Source organism: Mauremys reevesii, linkage group 20 (assembly GCF_016161935.1).
Source record: "Mauremys reevesii isolate NIE-2019 linkage group 20, ASM1616193v1, whole genome shotgun sequence".
Lineage (NCBI taxonomy): Eukaryota > Metazoa > Chordata > Testudines > Geoemydidae > Mauremys > Mauremys reevesii.
The window spans coordinates 120,704-141,478 of NC_052642.1; the positions used below are offsets into that span (position 1 = coordinate 120,704).

Below are 20,775 nucleotides of genomic sequence, written 5' to 3' on the forward strand. Positions count from 1 at the left end.
GGGCAGCGTGGGACATGACCTGGGGCTCAAGCTGAAGATGTGGGCGTTGCTAGCTGGTGTCATCTAGAGATGAGGTCATTGGAAAGGGGGTAGTTTCCAGCAGTGGGCGAGTAAATAAGTCACACACACAGCAGGGAGCCTGTCACTTACCCAGCACCATGGTAGGAGAAGCCAGGCGCATGCACCAGCAGGGGAACTGGTACAGCACCATGCTACAGGTAAGGGCCAGACCGGGAGCTGCGGCCACTGCCTGCGAAGGGGAGGGCCAGGAAGGATGTTGCTTTCCAGCAACCGGGCCCCTTGGCCATTGGAGGCGGGATTGGGGGGCTTGTTGATATCACTAATGTCACTGGATTTTGGGTGGAAACTTGTAACCTCAAATTTCTTGCCTGAGGCAGATAAGTGGCAATTAGTCAGGGAGCTGGGAGAATAGCCAGGGTGCACCGACGTGGTCGAGTGCCATATCCATCCCCTTTGCAGACAAGGGGTCAGTAGTGATACCCATAGGTGCTGGGGGAGGCTGCCGCACCTCCTTGGTGGAAGTAGCAATAACAACCCAAATACGAGGTTTCAGCACACCTGGTGGAACCCCAGTGATGGCAGTGGAGTCACGCCTGGTGAGAGAGGTTCCAGCCCCAGGAGTTAACAGGACACTGTCACGTCAAAAGCGACTCAAACCTCCTGTCCTCCATTCCTGGGGAGCCCCAAGCTGACAGCACTGGCAGTCTCACCTCCCTGTCCGTGACTCACTCTGCGTCCCACTCACTCCGCGTGGGCAACACAGAGTGGCTGATACCTCTCGCTTCTGTTTGTCTGGTGGGCGCTCTGTGGGGAGTGATTTGGCGCAGGTTTTACTGGCAAACTCCCAATCTTCCCCGTGCGAGCAGCTGTGCTAGTCAGTGCCGTGCTGGGGCTGCAGCGCCTGCTCAGCACGCAGGGTTTGGGCTGCAGGGGATGTTTATATCCGACAGTCACTACCTGCCAATTGATTGCCTTTTGGTTCATGAACACTGTCCTGCTGGGTTTATACAGCTTCACCCCAGCACATGTGGACAGGGCCTCTGAGACTGAGCCCAGGAATCCCCCCAGGGCCAGGGCCTCTGAGACAGAGCCCAGGGGTCCCCCTAGGACCAGGGCCTCTGAGACAGAGCCCAGGGGTTCCCCCATGGCAGCTCTCCTCCATGCTTGAATCTCTTTCCGAACCCCAGGGCTTAGCCTGTGCATGTCCTGCATGCCCCCAAGGAGAGCCCGTCCCCGCCCAGGTCACCCCAGAAGAGCTGTGTTCGGAGGTCTGGTCCAGCCAGGCAGGGAGCCGAGCCAGCAAGTGCCTTCCGGGCAGCCCTGCCTCTGCACTTCCCGTCTCCCACCCCGGGTGCTTCAGTCAAGTGCTGTCATTGCCACAGCGGGGAAAGGCCGGGCTGGGGAGGCAGCCATGTGACTATGCCGCAGCCCAGGGCACTTCCCCTTGTTTACAAGCACAGGGCAGGGAGGGGCTCTTTGCCCCACCCCAGCCAAGGGATGTAGTGCCCTGGCCATGGGAGCAACCCCGGGGTCCCATCCAGGCTGTCCCCACTGGCAGGGCCGCTCCCAGGGCTTTGTCCAGCCAGGGGTGAAGAGCTCTCACCCTCAGCAGCCTTGGCCTGGCCATCAGGGCGCGTTTTCCTTGGCTACATCTAATCCTGTGATTCCTGAGGAGCCCTGGCTGAGTAGCTGCCCTCCTGCTCGGGCTCTGCAGGGCCTTAGTGCTGTCCCTAGGCCAGCTCCCTGAATCTCCTCTCACTGTGGGCTCTCTCCAGCCCCGGAGCCTGTCTGGCTTTTCTCTCTGAGGCGCCCAGAGCAGAGCCCGGTGATCCTGGCTCTGGCTCCCCAAGCAGGAGAGAAGGGCTGGGCCCCTCCCTGCTAGGGCACGAGGCCATCACTCCACACCACCTCACAGACAGATCCCTGCCTGGTGGGCTCCCCTCACCGCCTGGCTGGGGGTGAGCTCCCAGCATATGGCCAGAGAGAGGCAGACTCCTGCAGCAGGGAGCAGGGATCCAAGCCCTGAAGGCAGGATCCCTGGTGCAACCCCTTAGAAGAGGAGGACTTGGGGTAATCTTGCTTCAGAGCCTGGCCCAGGCCCACGAGGGGGCCCAGGGTTGCCGTTCCTTGTGCCCCAAATGCAGTTGAGGAATAGTGGGGCAAAGCTCTGCCTTGGCCAGACCTGCTCCAGCTGCTGTCGCACCCCCGGTGCTGGGGTTCCTGTAGAGGAGGCACAAAGCTGTCAGAGCTGGCTTCTCTCCTACCAGAGGGCCCCTGCATGGGGGAGTTTCCCAGGGGGCTTTTCTGCTGTGTTGTATGTTGGTGCCAAGGAGCCACCTGGCACCAGTGAATGGGGCCCTGTGTCCATGGGCGGAGCTCACGGGCAGAGGACCAGAGAGGAGGAATGGGCTATAGCACAGGGCAGCAGGGAAGTGGATCTTGCCAGTGGCACCATGGGGGGGCCCAAGCTCGGGCTGCTGGGGTTCAGAGCAGGGATGCAGGATGTAACTCCTGCCTCACCCCATCATTGGCCTAGACCCCCCGTGAACCAGTCCCATGCGCCTGTCCAGCCATGGGGCCAGCAGCCTGTGGGGCTCAGGCCCAGCTGCAGGAGGCTCCTCCAGTCACAGCAGAGGAGTGGATTGGGCAGGATGCTTGGCCCAGCGCTCGCCCGGCTGCTCCCTGAGCGGTGGGGGGTGCAGCCAGGTGGGCACGCTCAGCCCGCGCTCTGTATCTCCGGAACAGGTGGCTGGGGAGCAGAAATACCACCCGGAGTGCTTCAGCTGCCTCAGCTGCCGGGCGTTCATCGGGGACGGCGACACCTACGCGCTCGTGGAGCGCTCCAAGCTCTACTGGTAGGTGGGGCGGGGTCACACCCCTCCCCCCAGGGCCCTGGCCCCCAGGGCTGGGCTCACGTCCCCTCCCACCCGGGCCAGCGTCGTGCCCCCTACAGGGGGCGGGTACTCGACTAGTGGCCAATGGGCTGATCCATTCCAGCCAGCGGGCGGGGGGGGGGGGCGGGTACTCGACTAGTGGCCAATGGGCTGATCCATTCCAGCGGGTGGGGGGGGTACTCGACTAGTGGCAGTAGGCTGATCCATTCCAGCGCGTGGGGGTACCGGACTTGTGGCCAATGGGCTGATCCATTCCGGAATGTGGGAGGGGGTACTGGTCTAGAGGCCAGTGGCCTGATTTGGGCCATCCTGTGTTGTCACACTAACTCTTGGGACTGCTATGGCCCCACTGTGCTCTGTTCTTGGGCCCACGTCCCAGTGCAGCCTTCTGGACCCAGTGGTGAGAGTGGGGCAGAGTATAGCCCAGCTGTGGCACGTTGCAGTGGGTGCTCAGCGAGTCCCCCTCACACCGTCTGTGGGAACCAGGCTGGGAGTCCCTCTTGGGACGTGCCACAGACTGAAATGCACTGTTAGGGAGCACGGGGTGAGCCCCAGCCCGCTGTTCACTGCCTCTCCTGGCAGGGGCTATTCCCCTCCATGGGCCAGCGCGTGGGTCCCCCTTGCCCTGAACCCATCTGCAAAGATAAACTGCTGACAAACTGCTCATGGCTTCTCTCCTGTCTCCCCCCGCTGCCCTCCTCCCCAGCGGGCACTGCTACTACCAGATGGTGGTGACCCCGGTGATAGAGCAGATCCTGCCGGACTCTCCGGGCACCCGGATCCCACACACTGTCACACTGGTGTCCATCCCAGCCTGCAGCGACGGGAAGCGAGGGTTCTCTGTGTCCATTGACCAGCACTGCAGCTCCCAGGGCTGTGGCTCAGAACACTCCCACACAGTCCGGGTCCGAGAGTAAGTATCTGCCCCGGGGGAGGGGGACGATGCTCTAGCACCAGCAGGGAGAGGGGAGCACTCCATAGGTAGCAGGCTTGGGGCTAGTGGGCACAGATCTCCCTGGTGCAGTGGGAGCCCCTCTGCCAGTTCTCACAGCTCTGTGCATGGGGAGGAGGCCAAAGAGCCCTGCAGACTGAATCCAGCCCCCCACCCCATGCACACACCCTGCTTCACCCTTCTGAGGAGTAGGAGTTCACATCCCGTCTAGTGCCAGCAAGGAGGGGCCCAGGTAGAGCCACTTGCAATGGGAGCTGTGTGTGCAGCACCGAAACCACCCCCCCAACCCCTTTGCCTGAGGGGCCACTGAGCAGCCAAGAACAGGGGAGAATCCCTCTGCCCCGAGAACAGGGGAGAATCCTCCGGCCCTGAGAACAGGGGAGAATCCCCCCGCCCCGCCCAAGTGGAGGACACAGGAGCCGCTGGGGCTGGGGGTGTCTGGGCCAGTCTCCTGCAGGGGTGGCTGGGGCATGAGCCTGTGGTGCTGGGGGTGACCAGGTGTCATTTTGTATGCAGGGGGTGGGGGGCACTGGTGCCTTCTCTGCCCCCAGTGGGTGAAACCTGAAAGCCTCTTCGCTGTGTGGGGTGGGGATGCCTGAGACCCTCGAACTCCATCCAGGGGGCTGGATGTGGGGCTGCGTGAGCCTGTCCCCGTGCAGGTGTGGCGGGAGCTCACTGCACTGTGTGTGCCCTGCCCCCAGAGTGGACCCTGACTGCATCAGCCCCGACATGAAGAACTCCATCCACGTTGGGGACCGTATCCTGGAGATCAACGGCACCCCCATCAGGCACGTTCCGCTGGACGAGGTACATCCCCTCCCCATGCTCCCCCAGCCAGCCGGCAGGGCCCAGGCAGCTGCCCAGGGACCTGAGTCCCTCACTCTGTGCCTGCAGATTGACCTGCTGATCCAGGAGACCAGCCGCCTCCTCCAGCTGACCATAGAACACGACCCCCACGAGGTGGTGGCCCGAGAGTCGGCGCTGGAGAGCAGCCCCCTGGCCGGCCTGCACAGCCCCCCACGCTCGCCGGCCTGCACGCCTGGCGGTGAGGCCAGCGCCGTCAGCCAGAGGACAGTCATGTAAGGACAGAGCTACAAGCATGCCCAGCGTGCTGCTGGGTGGGCCGAAGGAAGGGTTGAGGGGGTGAGAGCTCCACTGGGATAGAGCCTGGGGCCCCTGAGGCCATGGCCCAGCTGACTTGCTGTGTGCTTTGCCTGGCTCTGCAGGAGGAGCTGCAGCATCGACAAGTCCCCGTGCTCCAGCTCCTTGGGCTCCCCTGCCTCCCAGCGCAAGGACATCAGCCGCTCCGAGTCGCTCCGCGTCGTCTCCCGCACGCACCGCATTTTCCGTCCCTCAGACCTGATCCACGGCGAGGTGCTGGGGAAGGGCTGCTTTGGACAGGCCATTAAGGTACCGCCCACCCAGCTTGGGCCTCCGCTGGTCCCCTCCCCCACCCATCTGGTAACCCAGCTTCCCCTCTCACCCCCTGCTCCCTGGGGACCCCTCCCCACTCTCTAAGCTGAGAGCCCAGGAGAGCAGCAGCCAGACCCCTCAGGCCACTGTCAGGGTTTGCACTGCAGATCCCTATCCCTTCTCCCAGTGTCACCCGTGTTATGGGCTCAGCTCCCTTGTCCCCCCATTATCCTATAGCTCTCCCCCCACACGGGGAGGTGGGTCTCCCAGTGGCTGCCATAGAGAGGCGAGGGCCCTTCCCCACTCCAGTATCCATTGCAGCCCCACCCTGCTGAGAAATGCTCCTTGCAGCAGGGAGCTGCGGGGATGTGGCTGCTCCCCCAACACTCTGCCCCTCTCTGCCAGATGACGCACCGGGAGACAGGTGAAGTGATGGTCATGAAGGAGCTGATCCGCTTTGATGAGGAGACCCAGAGGGCATTCCTCAAAGAGGTGAGTCCACCCTGCTTGCTGTCCCTGAGCCCTGATCTCACTCCAGACACACCCTGGCCCATCACAGTCTCTGTCCTTCAACCCTGATCCTGATCCAACTCAGTCTCTGTCCCTCTCCTACTCCTCAAGGCTGCAGGAAGGCTTTTCATACTGTCTCAACAGACCTCATGAGCAAACTAGGGACACCTAGATGCACCTACTGTAAGGTGGTTGCACAACTGGCTGGAAAACTGCACTCAGAGAGTAGTTATCAGTGGTTCACAGTCAAGCTGGAAGGGCATAACAAGTGGGGTCCCGCAGGGATCTGTCCTGGGTCTGGTTCTATTCAATAGCTTCATCAGTGATTTAGATAATGGCATAGAGAGTACACTTATAAAGTTAGCAGACGATACCAAGCTGGGAGGGGTTGCAAGTGCTTTGGAGGATAGGATTAAAATTCAAAATGATCTGGGCAAACTGGAGAAATGGTCTAGAGCAGGGGTTCTCAAACTGGGGGTCGGGACCCCTCGGCGGTCGCGAGGTTATTACATGGGGGGTCAGCCTCCACCCCAAACCCCGCTTTGCATCCAGCGTTTATAATGGTGTTAAATATATAAAAAGTGTTTTTAATTGGGGGTGGGGGGGTCGCACTCAGAAGCTTGCTATTTGAAAGGGGTCACCAATACAAAAGTTTGAGAGTTAATAGTTCTAGAGTTAATAGGATGAAATTCAATAAGGACGAATGCAAAGTGCTCCACTTAGGAAGGAACAATCAGTTGCACACATACAAAACGGGAAATGACTGACTAGGAAGGAGCACTGCGGAACGGGATCTAGGGGTCAGAGTGGATCACAAGCTAAATATGAGTCAACAGTGTAACACTATTGCAAAAAATCATTGTGGGCTGTATTAACAGGAGTGTTGTAAGCAAGACACGAGAAGTCATTCTTCCTCTCTACTCAGCACTGTTACTCAGCTGGAGTATTGTGTCTGGTTCTGAGCACCATACTTCAGGAAAGATGTGTACAAATTCGAGAAAGTCCAGAGAAGAGCAACACAAATAGAAAACATGACCTATGAGGAAAGATTGAAAAAATTGGGTTTGTTTAGTCTGCAGAAGAGAAGATTGGGAGAGGACATGATAACAGTTTTCAAATACGTTAAACGTTGTTACAAGGAGGAGGGTGATAAATTGTTCTCCTTAGCCACTGAGGACAGGACAAGAAGCAATGGGCTTAAATTGCAGCAAGGGAGGTTTAGGTTGGACATTAGAGCTTTGTAACTGTCAGGGTGGTTAAGCACTGGAACAAAGTGCCAAGGAGGGTTGTGGAATCCCTGTCACTGGAGGTTTTAAGAACAGGTTAGACAAATCCTGGGGATGGTCAGAGTCAGACCTGACTTAGTCCTGCCTCAGTACAAGGGACTGGACTAGGTGACCTCTTGAGGTCCCTTCCAGCCCGACATTTCTATGACTCTGAGGGGGGCAGGGGAAGGGCCCTTTCTCAGACTCCGTCCCTGCCCCCATGGGCTCTCAGCGGTTTGGCCAGGCAGCCAAGGCTGGCCAACAGGCAGCAGCGCCATGTTAGGCTACTCACTTTGTGACCCCATCGCAAAATGTAATTGTAAACAGGGAATTGTCATTGAGTGGGAGCGTTTCTAGTGGGGTCCTGCAGGGATCCGTTCTGGGCCCTAGGCTATGTAATCTTTTTTATCAATGACCTGGAAGAGAACACAAAACCATCACTGCTAAAGTTTGCAGATGACAGAAGACTTGGGGGATGGTAAATAACGAAGAGGACAGGTCACTGATTCAGAGAGATCTGGATCACTTGGTAAACTGGGCACAAGCAAACAATGTGTGTTTTTAATACAGCTAAATGTAAATGTCTATGGAACAAAGAGAGTCAGCCACACTGCCCTTGGAAGCAGGGACTCTGAACAAGATGTGCAGGTCGTGGTGGATAATCAGCTGAACAGGAGCTCCCAGTGCAATGCTGTGGCCAAAAGGGTTAATGGGATCTTGGGATGCATAAACGGGAATCTCGAGTAGGAGCAGGGAGGTTATTTTTCCTCTGTATCTGGCACTGGTGCGACCACTGCTGGAATCCTGTGTCCAGTGCTGGTGCCCGCAGTTCATAAAAGATGTTGGTAAATTGGAGAAGGTTCAGAGAAAAGCCACAAGAATGATTAGAGGATTAGAAACCTGCCTGATAGTGATTGACTCAAGCAGCTTGATCAGTTTAGCCTAAGAAAGAGAAGGTGAAGGGGTGAGCTGATCTCAGTCTGGAAGAACCTACCTGGGGAACAGAAATTTGGCTCTTCAGTCTAGCAGACGAAGGTCTAACAAGACCCAACAGCTGGAAGCTGAAACTGGACAGGGGTAGGTTAGAAATAATTGAGTTTTTTTTAACAGTCAGAGTAATTAACTCTTGGAACAACTGATAAGGGTTGTGATGGATTCTATTTTAAATCAAGATGGGCCATTGCTCTAGGAATAACTGTGGGGCAGGTCTCCGGCCTGTGCTCTACAGGGGTCAGACTAGATGGCCTCAGTGACCCTGCTGGCCTTGGGATCCATGAAACGATGACCATGGTGCTTTGGCTCCCATAGGTGAAAGTGATGCGGTGCCTAGAGCACCCCAATGTGCTGAAGTTTATCGGGGTGCTGTACAAGGACAAGAGGTTGAATTTCATCACAGAATACATCAAGGGGGGGACCCTACGAGGCATCATAAAGAGCATGGTGAGCAGGGGAGCTGCCCTGGCCTAGAGCTCCAGCCGCAACTCGGGGGTTGGACATGAGAAATCTTGGACATTATGACACTGTTGGTAGAACGTATGTCTTTGAGGTGGCTGGGCTGTGCCCGTGCGGACGACGGCCGGGGCTCCCCCGGGGCAGGGCTGGCTGGGCTGTGCCCGTGCGGACAACGGCCGGGGCTCCCCCGGGGCAGGGCTGGCTGGGCGGTGCCCGTGCGGCCGCGGGCCGGGGCCCCCCCGGGGCAGGGCTGGCTGGGCGGTGCCCGTGCGGACGATGGCCTGGGCTCCCCCGGGGCAGGGCTGGCTGGGCTGTGCCCGTGCGGACGACGGCCGGGGCTCCCCCGGGGCAGGGCTGGCGGGGCTGTGCCCGTGCGGACGATGGCCGGGCTCCTCGGGGCAGGGCTGGCTGGGCTGTGCCCGTGCAGACAATGGCCAGGGCTCCCGGGCAGGGCTGGCTGGGCTGTGCCCGCGCGGACGATGGCCGGGTTCCCCGGGCACGGCGGGCTGGGCTGTGCCCGTGCGGACGACGGCCGGGGCTCCCCCGGGGCAGGGCTGGCTGGGCTGTGCCCGTGCGGACGATGGCCGGGGCTCCCCCGGGGCAGGGCTGGCTGGGCTGTGCCCGTGCGGACGATGGCCGGGGCTCCCCCGGGGCAGGGCTGGCTGGGCTGTGCCCGTGCGGACGATGGCCAGGGCTCCCCCAGGGCAGGGCTGGCTGGGCTGTGCCCGTGAAAGCCGTTGCTGAGCGCTTCTGGGCAGGCTCTGAGCCATGGCCCAGGGCCTGCTCCAGGACGGGGCATGCAGGCCAGCACCCGTTCCCTCTCCTGTCACTAATGGAACCCTTCCGCCCGCAGGACAGCCAGTACCCATGGAGCCAGCGCGTGAGCTTTGCCAAGGACATTGCGTCTGGCATGGTGAGTCTCAGCAGAGGTGGTGCCCATGGGTTGAGTTGCTGTGGGAGGGTTTGCTGTGCACATACACCCCTGGCTCACTGGTGGGGGTAATGGGACACTCCAAACACGAGGGAATGCATGCAGGGGAACCAGTGGGGCCAGTACGGTAGTCCGGTCCGGTCCGCCATACCAGTAAGATATTTATAGCTGGTATAGCCCGAGGAGGAGCCTGTCCCCAGCCCTTCCCTGGGGCGGTGTCTCCTCTGTCTGTATAGCAGCCCCGCTGGAGGACTGGGGCTGGGGCAGGGGGAGCTGTCGGCATTCTGCTCCTTTCCTTGCTGCGGTGTCCAGTGGGGAAATGAACAGAACCCCGGCAGCTCCTCTGGTGCGGCTGTACCGCTCCCAGCCCAGCCCCCAGCCCTTCCACGCAGCTGCCTCTCCTGAGTGCTCCGGCCCGGAGTCTCCGGTGCAGCAGGAAGAGGACAGAGCCCCCCCGCAGGTAATGTGGGATGGATGTGGATCATGGGGAGGGGACGGAAGAGTGCAGGGGCCTCAGGCTTGGGACGGGGTGGGGAGGAGTCACGTGGGGACGTCACATGCCCCCCCCCTTTGTGTTCCTCCCATGAGTGCAGCATACCGGCAAGAAACGATTTCTACTTGCACCACTCAGGGAACAGTCGGGAGCTCAGTGTTAGTCTATAGATGCTGTACATGTACAGGCAGGCATAGTATGGGTGTTTATGAGGGCATTGCTGTGCACATACAGGCAGGGGCGCTGTGCAGGGGTTTATGGCGGAGTTGCTGTGCATGTACAGCGGGGGCGCTGTGTGGGGGTTTATGGGGGTGTTGCTGTACATGTGCAGGCGGTGGCGCTGTGCGGGTGTTTAGGGGGGCGTTGCTGTACATGTACAGGCCGGGGCACTGTGCGGGTGCTTATGGGGGTGTTGCTGTACATGTACAGGTGGGGGTGCTGTGTGGGTGTTTATGGGGGTGTTGCTGTACATGTACAGGTGGTGGCGCTGTGCGGGTGTTTAGGGGGGCGTTGCTGTACATGTACAGGCGGGGCACTGTGCAGGTGTTTATGGGGGTGTGGCTGTGCATGTACAGGGAGGGGCACTGTGTGGGTGTTTATGGGGTTGTTGCTGTACATGTACAGGTGGGGGTGCTGTGCGGGTGTTTATGAGGGTGTTGCTGTACATGTACAGGTGGGGGCGCTGTGTGGGTGTTTATGGGGTTGTTGCTGTACAGGTAGAGGCGGGGGCCCTGTGCAGGTGTTTATGGGGGCGTTGGTGAGCATATACAGGCTGGGGTGTGTGTGGGTGTTTAGGGGAGTGTTGCTGTGCATGTACAGGTGGGGGCACTGTGGAGGTGTTTATGGGGCCGTTGCTGTGCTGGTACAGGAGGGGGCGCTGTGCGGGTGTTTAGGGGGGTATTGCTGTACATGTACAGGCGGGGGCACTGTGCGGGTGTTTATGGGGTTGTTGCTGTACATGTACAGTTGGGGGCACTGTGCGGGTGTTTATGAGGGTGTTGCTGTACATGTACAGGTGGGGGCGCTGTGTGGGTGTTTATGGGGTTGTTGCTGTACATGTGCAGGCGGTGGCGCTGTGCGGGTGTTTATGGGGGAGTTGCTGTACATGTACAGGCCGGGGCGCTGTGCGGGTGTTTATGGGGGTGTTGCTGCACATGTACAGGTGGGGGCGCTGTGCGGATGTTTATGGGAGTGTTGCTGTACATGTACAGGTGGGGGCGCTGTGCGGGTGTTTAGGGGGGCATTGCTGTACATGTACAGGCCGGGGCGCTGTGCGGGTGTTTATGGGGTTGTTGCTGTATATGTACAGGTGGGGGTGCTGTGTGGGTGTTTATGGGGGTGTTGCTGTACATGTACAGTTGGGGGCGCTGTGCGGGTGTTTATGGGGTTGTTGCTGTACATGTACAGGTGGGGGCGCTGTGGGGGTGTTTTTGGGGGTGTTGCTGTACATGTACAGGTGGGGGCGCTGTGCGGGTGTTTTTGGGGGTGTTGCTGTACATGTACAGGTGGGGGTGCTGTGTGGGTGTTTATGGGGGTGTTGCTGTACATGTACAGTTGGGGGCACTGTGCGGGTGTTTATGGGGTTGTTGCTGTACATGTACAGGTGGGGGTGCTGTGTGGGTGTTTATGGGGGTGTTGCTGTACATGTACAGGTGGGGTGCTGTGCGGTGTTTATGAGGTGTTGCTGTACATGTACAGTTGGGGGAGCTGTGCGGGTGTGTATGGGGTTGTTGCTGTACATGTGCAGGGGGGGGCGCGGTGTGGGTGTTTATGGGGGTGTTGCTGTACATGTACAGGCCGGGGCGCTGTGCGGGTGTTTATGGGGGTGTTGCTGTACATGTACAGCGGGGGCACTGTGCGGGTGTTTAGGGGGGTGTTGCTGTACATGTACAGTTGGGGGCGCTGTGCGGGTGTTTAGGGGGGTGTTGCTGTACATGTACAGCGGGCGCTGTGGTGTTTATGGGGGTGTTGCTGTACATGTACAGCGGGGGCACTGTGTGGGTGTTTATGGGGGTGTTGCTGTACATGTACAGTTGGGGGTACTGTGCGGGTGTTTATGAGGGTGTTGCTGTACATGTACAGGTGGGGGCGCTGTGTGGGTGTTTATGGGGTTGTTGCTGTACATGTGCAGGCGGTGGCGCTGTGCGGGTGTTTAGGGGGGCGTTGCTGTACATGTACAGGCCGGGGCGCTGTGCGGGTGTTTATGGGGGTGTTGCTGCACATGTACAGGTGGGGGCGCTGTGCGGATGTTTATGGGAGTGTTGCTGTACATGTACAGGTGGGGGCGCTGTGCGGGTGTTTAGGGGGGCATTGCTGTACATGTACAGGCCGGGGCGCTGTGTGGGTGTTTATGGGGTTGTTGCTGTACATGTACAGGTGGGGGTGCTGTGCGGGTGTTTATGAGGGTGTTGCTGTACATGTACAGGTGGGGGCGCTGTGTGGGTGTTTATGGGGTTGTTGCTGTACATGTACAGGCGGGGCACTGTGCAGGTGTTTATGGGGGTGTGGCTGTGCATGTACAGGGAGGGGCACTGTGCGGGTGTTTATGGGAGCGTTGCTGTACATGTATGGGCGGGGGCACTGTATGGGTATTTATGGGGAGTGCAGGCCGGGGTGGTGTGTGTGTGTTTCTGGGGGCATAGCTGTGTATGTAGAGGCGGGGGCACTGTGCAGGTGTTTATGGGGGCGTTGGTGTGCATATACAGGCTGGGGTGTGTGTGGGTGTTTTGTGGAGTGTTGCTGTGCATGTACAGGTGGGGGCACTGTGGAGGTGTTTATGGGGCCGTTGCTGTGCTGGTACAGGAGGGGCGCTGTGCGGGTGTTTAGGGGGTATTGCTGTACATGTACAGGCGGGGCACTGTGCGGGTGTTTATGGGGTTGTTGCTGTACATGTACAGTTGGGGCACTGTGCGGGTGTTTATGAGGGTGTTGCTGTACATGTACAGGTGGGGCGCTGTGTGGGTGTTTATGGGGTTGTTGCTGTACATGTGCAGGTGGTGGCGCTGTGCGGGTGTTTAGGGGGGCGTTGCTGTACATGTACAGGCCGGGGCGCTGTGCGGGTGTTTATGGGGTGTTGCTGCACATGTATAGGTGGGGCGCTGTGCGGATGTTTATGGGAGTGTTGCTGTACATGTACAGGTGGGGCGCTGTGCGGTGTTCAGGGGGGCTTTGCTGTACATGTACAGGCCGGGGCGCTGTGCGGGTGTTTTTGGGGGTGTTGCTGTACATGTACAGGTGGGGGTGCTGTGTGGGTCTTTATGGGGGTGTTGCTGTACATGTACAGGGGGGGGCGCTGTGCGGGTGTTTATGGGGTTGTTGCTGTACATGTACAGGTGGGGGTGCTGTGTGGGTCTTTATGGGGGTGTTGCTGTACATGTACAGGTGGGGGCGCTGTGCGGGTGTTTTTGGGGGTGTTGCTGTACATGTACAGGTGGGGGTGCTGTGTGGGTGTTTATGGGGGTGTTGCTGTACATGTACAGTTCGGGGCGCTGTACGGGTGTTTATGGGGTTGTTGCTGTACATGTCCAGGGGGGGGTGCTGTGGGGGTGGTTATGGGGGTGTTGCTGTACATGTACAGGTGGGGTGCTGCGGGTGTTTATGAGGGTGTTGCTGTACATGTACAGGTGGGGGCGCTGTGTGGGTGTTTATGGGGTTGTTGCTGTACATGTGCAGGCGGTGGCGCTGTGTGGGTGTTTATGGGGGTGTTGCTGTACATGTACAGGCCGGGGCGCTGTGCGGGTGTTTATGGGGGTGTTGCTGTACATGTACAGCGGGGGCACTGTGCGGGTGGTTGGGGGGTGTTGCTGTACATGTACAGGTGGGGGCGCTGTGCGGGTTTTTATGGGGGTGTTGCTGTACATGTACAGGCCGGGGCGCTGTGCGGGTGTTTATGGGGGAGTTGCTGTACATGTACAGCGGGGCACTGTGCGGGTGTTTAGGGGTGTTGCTGTACATGTACAGGTGGGGGCGCTGTGCGGGTTTTTATGGGGGTGTTGCTGTACATGTACAGCGGGGGCGCTGTGCGGGTGTTTATGGGGGTGTTGCTGTACATGTACAGGTGGGGGCGCTGTGTGGGTGTTTATGGGGTTGTTGCTGTACATGTGCAGGCGGTGGCGCTGTGCGGGTGTTTAGGGGGGCGTTGCTGTACATGTACAGGCCGGGGCGCTGTGCGGGTGTTTATGGGGGTGTTGCTGCACATGTACAGGTGAGGGCGCTGTGCGGATGTTTATGGGAGTGTTGCTGTACATGTACAGGTGGGTGCGCTGTGCGGGTGTTTAGGGGGGCATTGCTGTACATGTACAGGCCGGGGCGCTGTGTGGGTGTTTATGGGGTTGTTGCTGTATATGTACAGGTGGGGGTGCTGTGTGGGTGTTTATGGGGGTGTTGCTGTACATGTACAGTTGGGGGCGCTGTGCGGGTGTTTATGGGGTTGTTGCTGTACATGTACAGGTCGGGGTGCTGTGTGGGTCTTTATGGGGGTGTTGCTGTACATGTACAGGCAGGGGGCGCTCTGCGGGTGTTTATGGGGTTCTTGCTGTACATGTACAGGTTGGGGTGCTGTGTGGGTGTTTATGGGTGTGTTGCTGTACATGTACAGTTGGGGGCACTGTGCAGGTGTTTATGGGTTGTTGCTGTACATGTACAGGTTGGGGTGCTGTGTGGGTGTTTATGGGGGTGTTGCTGTACATGTACAGGTTGGGGTGCTGTGTGGGTGTTTATGGGGTTGTTGCTGTACATGTACAGGTGGGGCGCTGTGTGGTGTTTATGGGGTTGTTGCTGTACATGTACAGGCCGGGGCGCTGTGCGGGTGTTTATGGGGGTGGTGCGGTACCTGTACAGCGGGGGCACTGTGCGGGGTGTTTGGGGGGTTGTTGCTGTACCTGTACAGGGGGGGGCGCTGTGCGGGTGTTTCGGGGGGTGTTGCTGTACATGTACAGCGGGGCGCTGTGCGGTGTTTATGGGGTGTTGCTGTACATGTACAGCGGGGCACTGTGTGGGTGTTGATGGGGGTGTTGCTGTACATGGTCAGGTGGGGGCGCTGTGCGGGTGTTTATGCGGGTGTTGCTGTACATGTACAGGTGGGGGCGCTGTGTGGGTGTTTATGGGGTTGTTGCTGTACATGTGCAGGGGGTGGCGCTGTGTGGGTGTTTAGGGGGGCGTTGCTGTACATGTACAGGCCGGGCGCCAGCGGGTGTTTATGGGGGTGTTGCTGCACATGTACAGGTGGGGGTGCTGTGTGGGTGTTTAGGGGGGCGTTGCTGTACATGTACAGGCCGGGGCGCTGTGCGGGTGTTTATGGGGGTGTTGCTGCACATGTACAGGTGGGGGCGCTGTGCGGATGTTTATGGGAGTGTTGCTGTACATGTACAGGTGGGGGCGCTGTGCGGGTGTTTATGGGGGACTTGCTGTACATGTACAGGCCGGGGCGCTGTGCGGGTGTTTATGGGGTTGTTGCTGTAAATGTACAGGTGGGGGTGCTGTGTGGGTGTTTATGGGGGTGTTGCTGTACATGTACAGTTGGGGGCACTGTGCGGGTGTTTATGGGGTTGTTGCTGTACATGTACAGGTGGGGGTGCTGTGTGGGTGTTTATGGGGGTGTTGCTGTACATGTACAGGTGGGGGCGCTGTGCGGGTGTTTATGGGGGTGTTGCTGTACATGTACAGGTGGGGGCACTGTGTGGGTGTTTATGGGGTTGTTGCTGTACATGTACAGGTGGGGGTGCTGTGCGGGTGTTTATGAGGGTGTTGCTGTACATGTACAGGTGGGGGCGCTGTGTGGGTGTTTATGGGGTTGTTGCTGTACATGTGCCGGCGGGGGCGCTGTGCGGGTGTTTAGGGGGGCATTGCTGTACATGTACAGGCCGGGGCGCTGTGCGGGTGTTTAGGGGGTTGTTGCTGTACATGTACAGGTGGGGTGATGTGTGGGTGTTTATGGGGGTGTTGCTGTACATGTACAGTTGGGGGCGCTGTGCGGGTGTTTATGGGGGTGTTGCTGTACATGTACAGCGGGGGCACTGTGCGGTGTTTAGGCGGGTGTTGCTGTACATGTACAGGTGGGGGTGCTGTGCGGGTGTTTATGGGGGTGTTGCTGTACATGTACAGCGGGGGCACTGTGCGGGTGCTTATGGGGGTGTTGCTGTACATGTACAGCGGGGGTGCTGTGTGGGTGTTTATGGGGGTGTTGCTGTACATGGACAGTCGGGGGCACTGTGCGGGTGTTTATGGGGGTGTTGCTGTACATGTACAGCGGGGGCCCTGTGCGGGTGTTTAGGGGTGTTGCTGTACATGTACAGCGGGGCGCTGTGCGGGTGTTTAGGGGTGTTGCTGTACATGTACTGGTGGGGGCGCTGTGCGGGTTTTTCTGGGGGTGTTGCTGTACATGTACAGCGGGGGCACTGTGCGGGTGTTTAGGGGGGTGTTGCTATACATGTGCAGCGGGGGCGCTGTGCGGGTGTTTAGGGGGGGTGTTGCTGTACATGTACAGCGGGGGCACTGTGCGGGTGTTTAGGGGGGTGTTGCTGTACATGTACAGCGGGGGCACTGTGCGGGTGTTTAGGGGGGTGTTGCTGTACATGTACAGCGGGGGCACTGTGCGGGTGTTTAGGGGGGTGTTGCTATACATGTGCAGCGGGGGCGCTGTGCAGGTGTTTATGGGAGCGTTGCTGTGCACGTACAGGCAGGGGTGCCATAAGCAGGGTTGAGTGCCAGCGTGCTGTCCCTATGTAGGAGGGTGCAGTGAGTTGGTGCCGTTCTGACCTCGGTCCTTGCTCCCCCAGGCCTATCTGCACTCGATGAACATCATCCATCGTGATCTCAACTCTCACAACTGCCTGGTGCGGGAGGTAAGTGCTGCTGTTTGCTGAGCCAGGCCCAGGTCCCATCTTGGCCTCCGCACAGAGCCCTGGGCCTGGCTGGGAGCCGGGCAGCCGGCCGGCAGCCGTGGCTGAGAAGGCCCAGGCTGGTGTGCGGCAGGGGCTGACTCCAGCCTCGGCGCTGCGTGGTTCTCCTTCCATGAGTGGCTGCAAGCAGCTGCCTTGGTCTCTGCCGGCCCCCGGTGACCTGTGCCCGTCTCTCCTGCTCAGAACAGGAGTGTGGTGGTGGCCGACTTCGGGCTGGCCCGGCTCATGGTGGATGAAAAGAACCAGCCTGAGCAGCTCAAGAACCTGAAGAAACCGGACCGCAAGAAGCGCTACACGGTGGTGGGGAACCCCTACTGGATGGCCCCGGAGATGATCAATGGTAAGCGGAGAGGCTGGGGCACGGTTGGGAGTGCCAGACCCAGGGCAGCCAGGGCATTGCAGGCGTCTGCAGCCGGGGGGCACATCCATGACCTGGCAGTGCTGGGCCTGCCTGTCCTCATGCCACCATAGGGCAGTGTAAGGGGCAGGGGGAAGCAGGGCCTGGTGGGGGCTGACCCGTCTCCTCTCTCCCTGCAGGCAGGAGCTACGATGAGAAAGTCGACATCTTCTCGTTTGGCATTCTCTTGTGCGAGGCAAGTGTCTTCCCGGGGGCTCAGAGCTGCTGTGCATCCCCTCAGCCCTGCCCCCACCCCCTTCTGCGCCTTGCCCAGCCCCCCAGTTCCTGTGTCCGGGTGTCCCTGCAGCGCTAGGTGGCTTCATGCTGCCTGGACGGAGCTCTCCATTGAGTTGTGTTGGGTCCCACTCCTAACCCCTGTGCTCCCCCAACCCCAGATCATCGGCCGGGTCAGCGCTGACCCCGACTACCTGCCCAGGACCATGGACTTCGGCCTCAACGTGCGAGGGTTCCTGGAGCGATACTGCCCTCCTGCCTGCCCCCCGAGCTTCTTTCCCATCGCCGTGCGCTGCTGCGACCTGGACCCTGAGAAGAGGTGAGCAGGGGAGCCCTGGCCAGCCCCAGGCAGTGAGTGTGGGGAAGGGAAAGGGGCCGCTGGTCCCATAAACCCTCGCACAGCGCCCCCTGCCTGTACACACACAGCAATGCCCCATACACCTTGCTCCCTGCTGACAGAACGAGAGCCTCTGGGCTGGAGGGGGGAATTGAACAGTGCTCCTGCCCCCTGCAGAGGGCGCTTTCCCTCTGGGGGCTGTGGGGTCTCTGACCCTCATGCTAAGCTCAGACTGGGTGAGGAGAGGTCTGACCCCTGTGTCCCAGGATGCTGGCGGGGAGGGTCTGACCCCCATGCTCAGGGTGCTGCGGGGAGGGGTCTGGCCCAAGCACTCAGGGTGCTAGGGGGGAGGGTCTGATCTTTGTGCTCAGGGGGCGAGGGATTGCCCTCGTGCTCAGGATCTAACCTGGCCTCTCTCCCCCAGGCCCGCCTTCCCCAGGCTGGCGCAGTGGCTGGAAGCACTGCACATGCACCTGGAGATCCGCCTGCCGCTGAGCTCGCAGCTGGAGCAGCTGGATCGGGCCTTCTGGGAGTCGTACCGGCGAGGCGAGGGCGGGCTGCCCATGCACCCCGAGGTCCCTGACTGAGCACCAGGCCGCAGGCAGCAGCCAGCCCCTGGCGTGGGGGGAGAGCTCTCACACGCTCCTCCCTCGCACTCACAACGCAAGGGGAGCACAGCCCAGAGGGCAAGCACTGCCCCCTCCTGCCACCGGCCCCCCCAGGGCTGGATCTCTGGGGTGCCTCAGCAGCAGCCGGTGGCCGAGCCCTCTCAGCAAGGCCACTTTGGTTGCTACCCTTGCCGTGTTTGCCGTTCAGTTCCCTTGGGGGAGCCAGCCCTCCCCACCCACTGCACTTTCCCTGCATCCCTGCCCATGGCCCCCACGGGACGGCAGCAATGTACATAGCCCCTCCCCATGCGGAGCTCAGCATGCTGGGTGTGCGGCAGCCTGCCATGCGGCAGGACCTGCAGGAGCTGAGCGCAGCCTGCAGCCCCCCTCCCCCACTCCTTGGGGAGCCGCCTGCCTGCACTCCTCAGGGGGTGAGGGGGCACTGACTCGCTCCGACCCCGGGCTCTGCCCCAGCGGCTGGGGGGCACTGGGCCTCACTCAGAGCCTGCAGGGTGCCCCGGCCTTCCCCTGTGCAGCCGCTTGGCCTGTCAAAGTGGTGCCTTGGGTTTGTGAACTTGCACTGCAAAGCTAAAGGGTTCTCTGGGCCATGGGGCCCGTGGGAGCTCACCGGCGCTCTGCAGGCAGCGGGCAGGCGTGTGCATGTGTGTGATGGGGTGCATGTGTCTCTCTGATGGTGCCGGGAGGGAGGGTGTTACTTCAGGGCTGGGTGCCTCTGATCCCAGTAGATAACGGTTGCAATGCCCCCTCCGTAGAGATGGCTGGGGGTCCCACAAACTCTTTCTTTTCCATTTCGGGGTCCCTGTGTGTCACTCCCCCCTCCCTCTCTCCTCCCTGGGCCTACAGCCCCCGTCTCTTTGCTAGTGCTTAGTTCAGTGCAAGAACACCTTGGCATGAGGCCAGCTGGATCGAAGAAGGGGACCTGGGCCCTCCAGCAGAGGGGAGCACTCCCAGAGGGGATCTGATCCCATTCCTGCCCTGCTGGCAGGCTGCCGGGGCCTCTGCTCTCCTCTGGCACATCCCCTCTCTCATTAAACGTCTCCCAGCTCTGCTCAGGGGCCTTGGCCTCTCTTGTGCCCTGGTGTTCTAGGAGCCAGCTCCCCTCTCTCTAGGACTGCACTGTGTATCTCCCGGGCCATCACAGTCCCTGCTTCCGTGTTCACGCCACGTCCGCCTGAGGTCCCAGATGCAGAGCCCAAGCCAGAGGGACAGGAGCCCTCCTGGGTGACTGGCTGTGGAGCTCCCCCAGCCAAATTCCTGTTGAGCAGGGGCGAGGCACCCGCCGGCGTGAGCGTGTTCTGTGGGGTAGGAGCATGGGTCCGCTCTGGGTGTGTCTCTTGTGTGGAGGTGTCTTGCCTGTGTGCGTGAGAAGGAGAGAGTACGTGCTGTGAGTCCCTTGAAGGGGGTGCAACTCCCTGCACATGTGGCTGGAGTGTCTCTTCCCGTAACTGTACAGTGGTGTGCATGTCTCTGTTGCAGCGTATGTGACTCCTGCTCCCTTCACATGCCTGCTAATGTGTCCCTCTATGGAGGGTGTGCCCCCCCCCCGTTTGTCACAAGCCCACAGCTCTGGGTTTTCTGAACCAGGGGACAGGGGGTTGGGGGACACAGCTGGTTTCATTTCCTTTCCCACCCACTAGAAAGGCTCCATGAGGGGGCTGCTGACCCGTTGCCCAGCACCATGCGGGGTCTCTGTGGGAAAGCACTGGCAGAGGGGCTCTGGTCTGGAGGGTGCCCCCCAGTGGTTTTTGCAGTGCGGTGCTGTTCATGCTACGTTTATTCAGGTTAATTTTCTGTAATATATTTAAAGAGAAGAGTTTGTATTATTTTTTCATGGCCGCCATGGCGATTTGGAGTTTGCCATTGTCACTCTGCCTCAGTTCTGCTTACAGGAAGCATTCAAACTGTGAAGCGTCTCTGCGCACTTTTACCTGGAAGTAAAACCGATGTCCTCGGAGGCGGGAAGGAGAATTCTCAAACTGTGATGTAACAAGTCATGACTCAATAAATCCAGTCCTTCCCCTCTGACTGCCTCACTCAGCACAGCAGGGCCCTGCCCTGCCATCTCCGCTGGTGGCCCCTCTGGAGGTGGGGGTGGTTCAGGCCACCACACAATGGCCCCCAGTCACTCCTTCATGGAGCCATGTGCCCCAGGGCTGTGGTGGCTCATCCTCTCTCTCAAACAGCATCAGCTTCTAGGCTGTCCCAGTTTGCGTGCCCAGGAGTCACTGGCAGAGCGTCTGGGCTCCCTGGACAGTCCTGGGGAGTCACCCAGCAGAGCCCCCATTCCTGATATGACTGGGACTCCACAGAGCCAATGCCTTGAGCTTAAAGCAGGCATCACTCGTACA

At 59.8% G+C, this 20,775-nt stretch overlaps 1 protein-coding gene across 3 annotated transcripts in view; it reads left to right on the forward strand.

Annotated features, from left to right (window-relative positions):
- The window catches only part of LIMK1 (LIM domain kinase 1), a 40,291-nt gene extending 19,850 nt beyond the window's left edge, over positions 1-20,441 (forward strand). For 2 of the 3 annotated variants that reach the window (XM_039508246.1, XM_039508247.1), the window contains 13 exons: positions 2,767-2,876; positions 3,622-3,828; positions 4,569-4,674; positions 4,762-4,946; positions 5,094-5,277; positions 5,686-5,772; positions 8,364-8,495; positions 9,361-9,420; positions 16,708-16,773; positions 17,014-17,170; positions 17,368-17,423; positions 17,623-17,780; positions 18,223-20,441. In XM_039508246.1, the coding sequence (XP_039364180.1) occupies positions 2,767-2,876; positions 3,622-3,828; positions 4,569-4,674; positions 4,762-4,946; positions 5,094-5,277; positions 5,686-5,772; positions 8,364-8,495; positions 9,361-9,420; positions 16,708-16,773; positions 17,014-17,170; positions 17,368-17,423; positions 17,623-17,780; positions 18,223-18,385 (1,671 nt within the window). In that variant the 3' untranslated portion in view covers positions 18,386-20,441. Of the gene's footprint in view, positions 1-144; positions 219-2,766; positions 2,877-3,621; positions 3,829-4,568; positions 4,675-4,761; positions 4,947-5,093; positions 5,278-5,685; positions 5,773-8,363; positions 8,496-9,360; positions 9,421-16,707; positions 16,774-17,013; positions 17,171-17,367; positions 17,424-17,622; positions 17,781-18,222 lie in introns of those variants that run through there. The other variant, XM_039508248.1, reaches the window with a different exon arrangement.
- Positions 20,442-20,775: the final 334 nt, after the last annotated feature.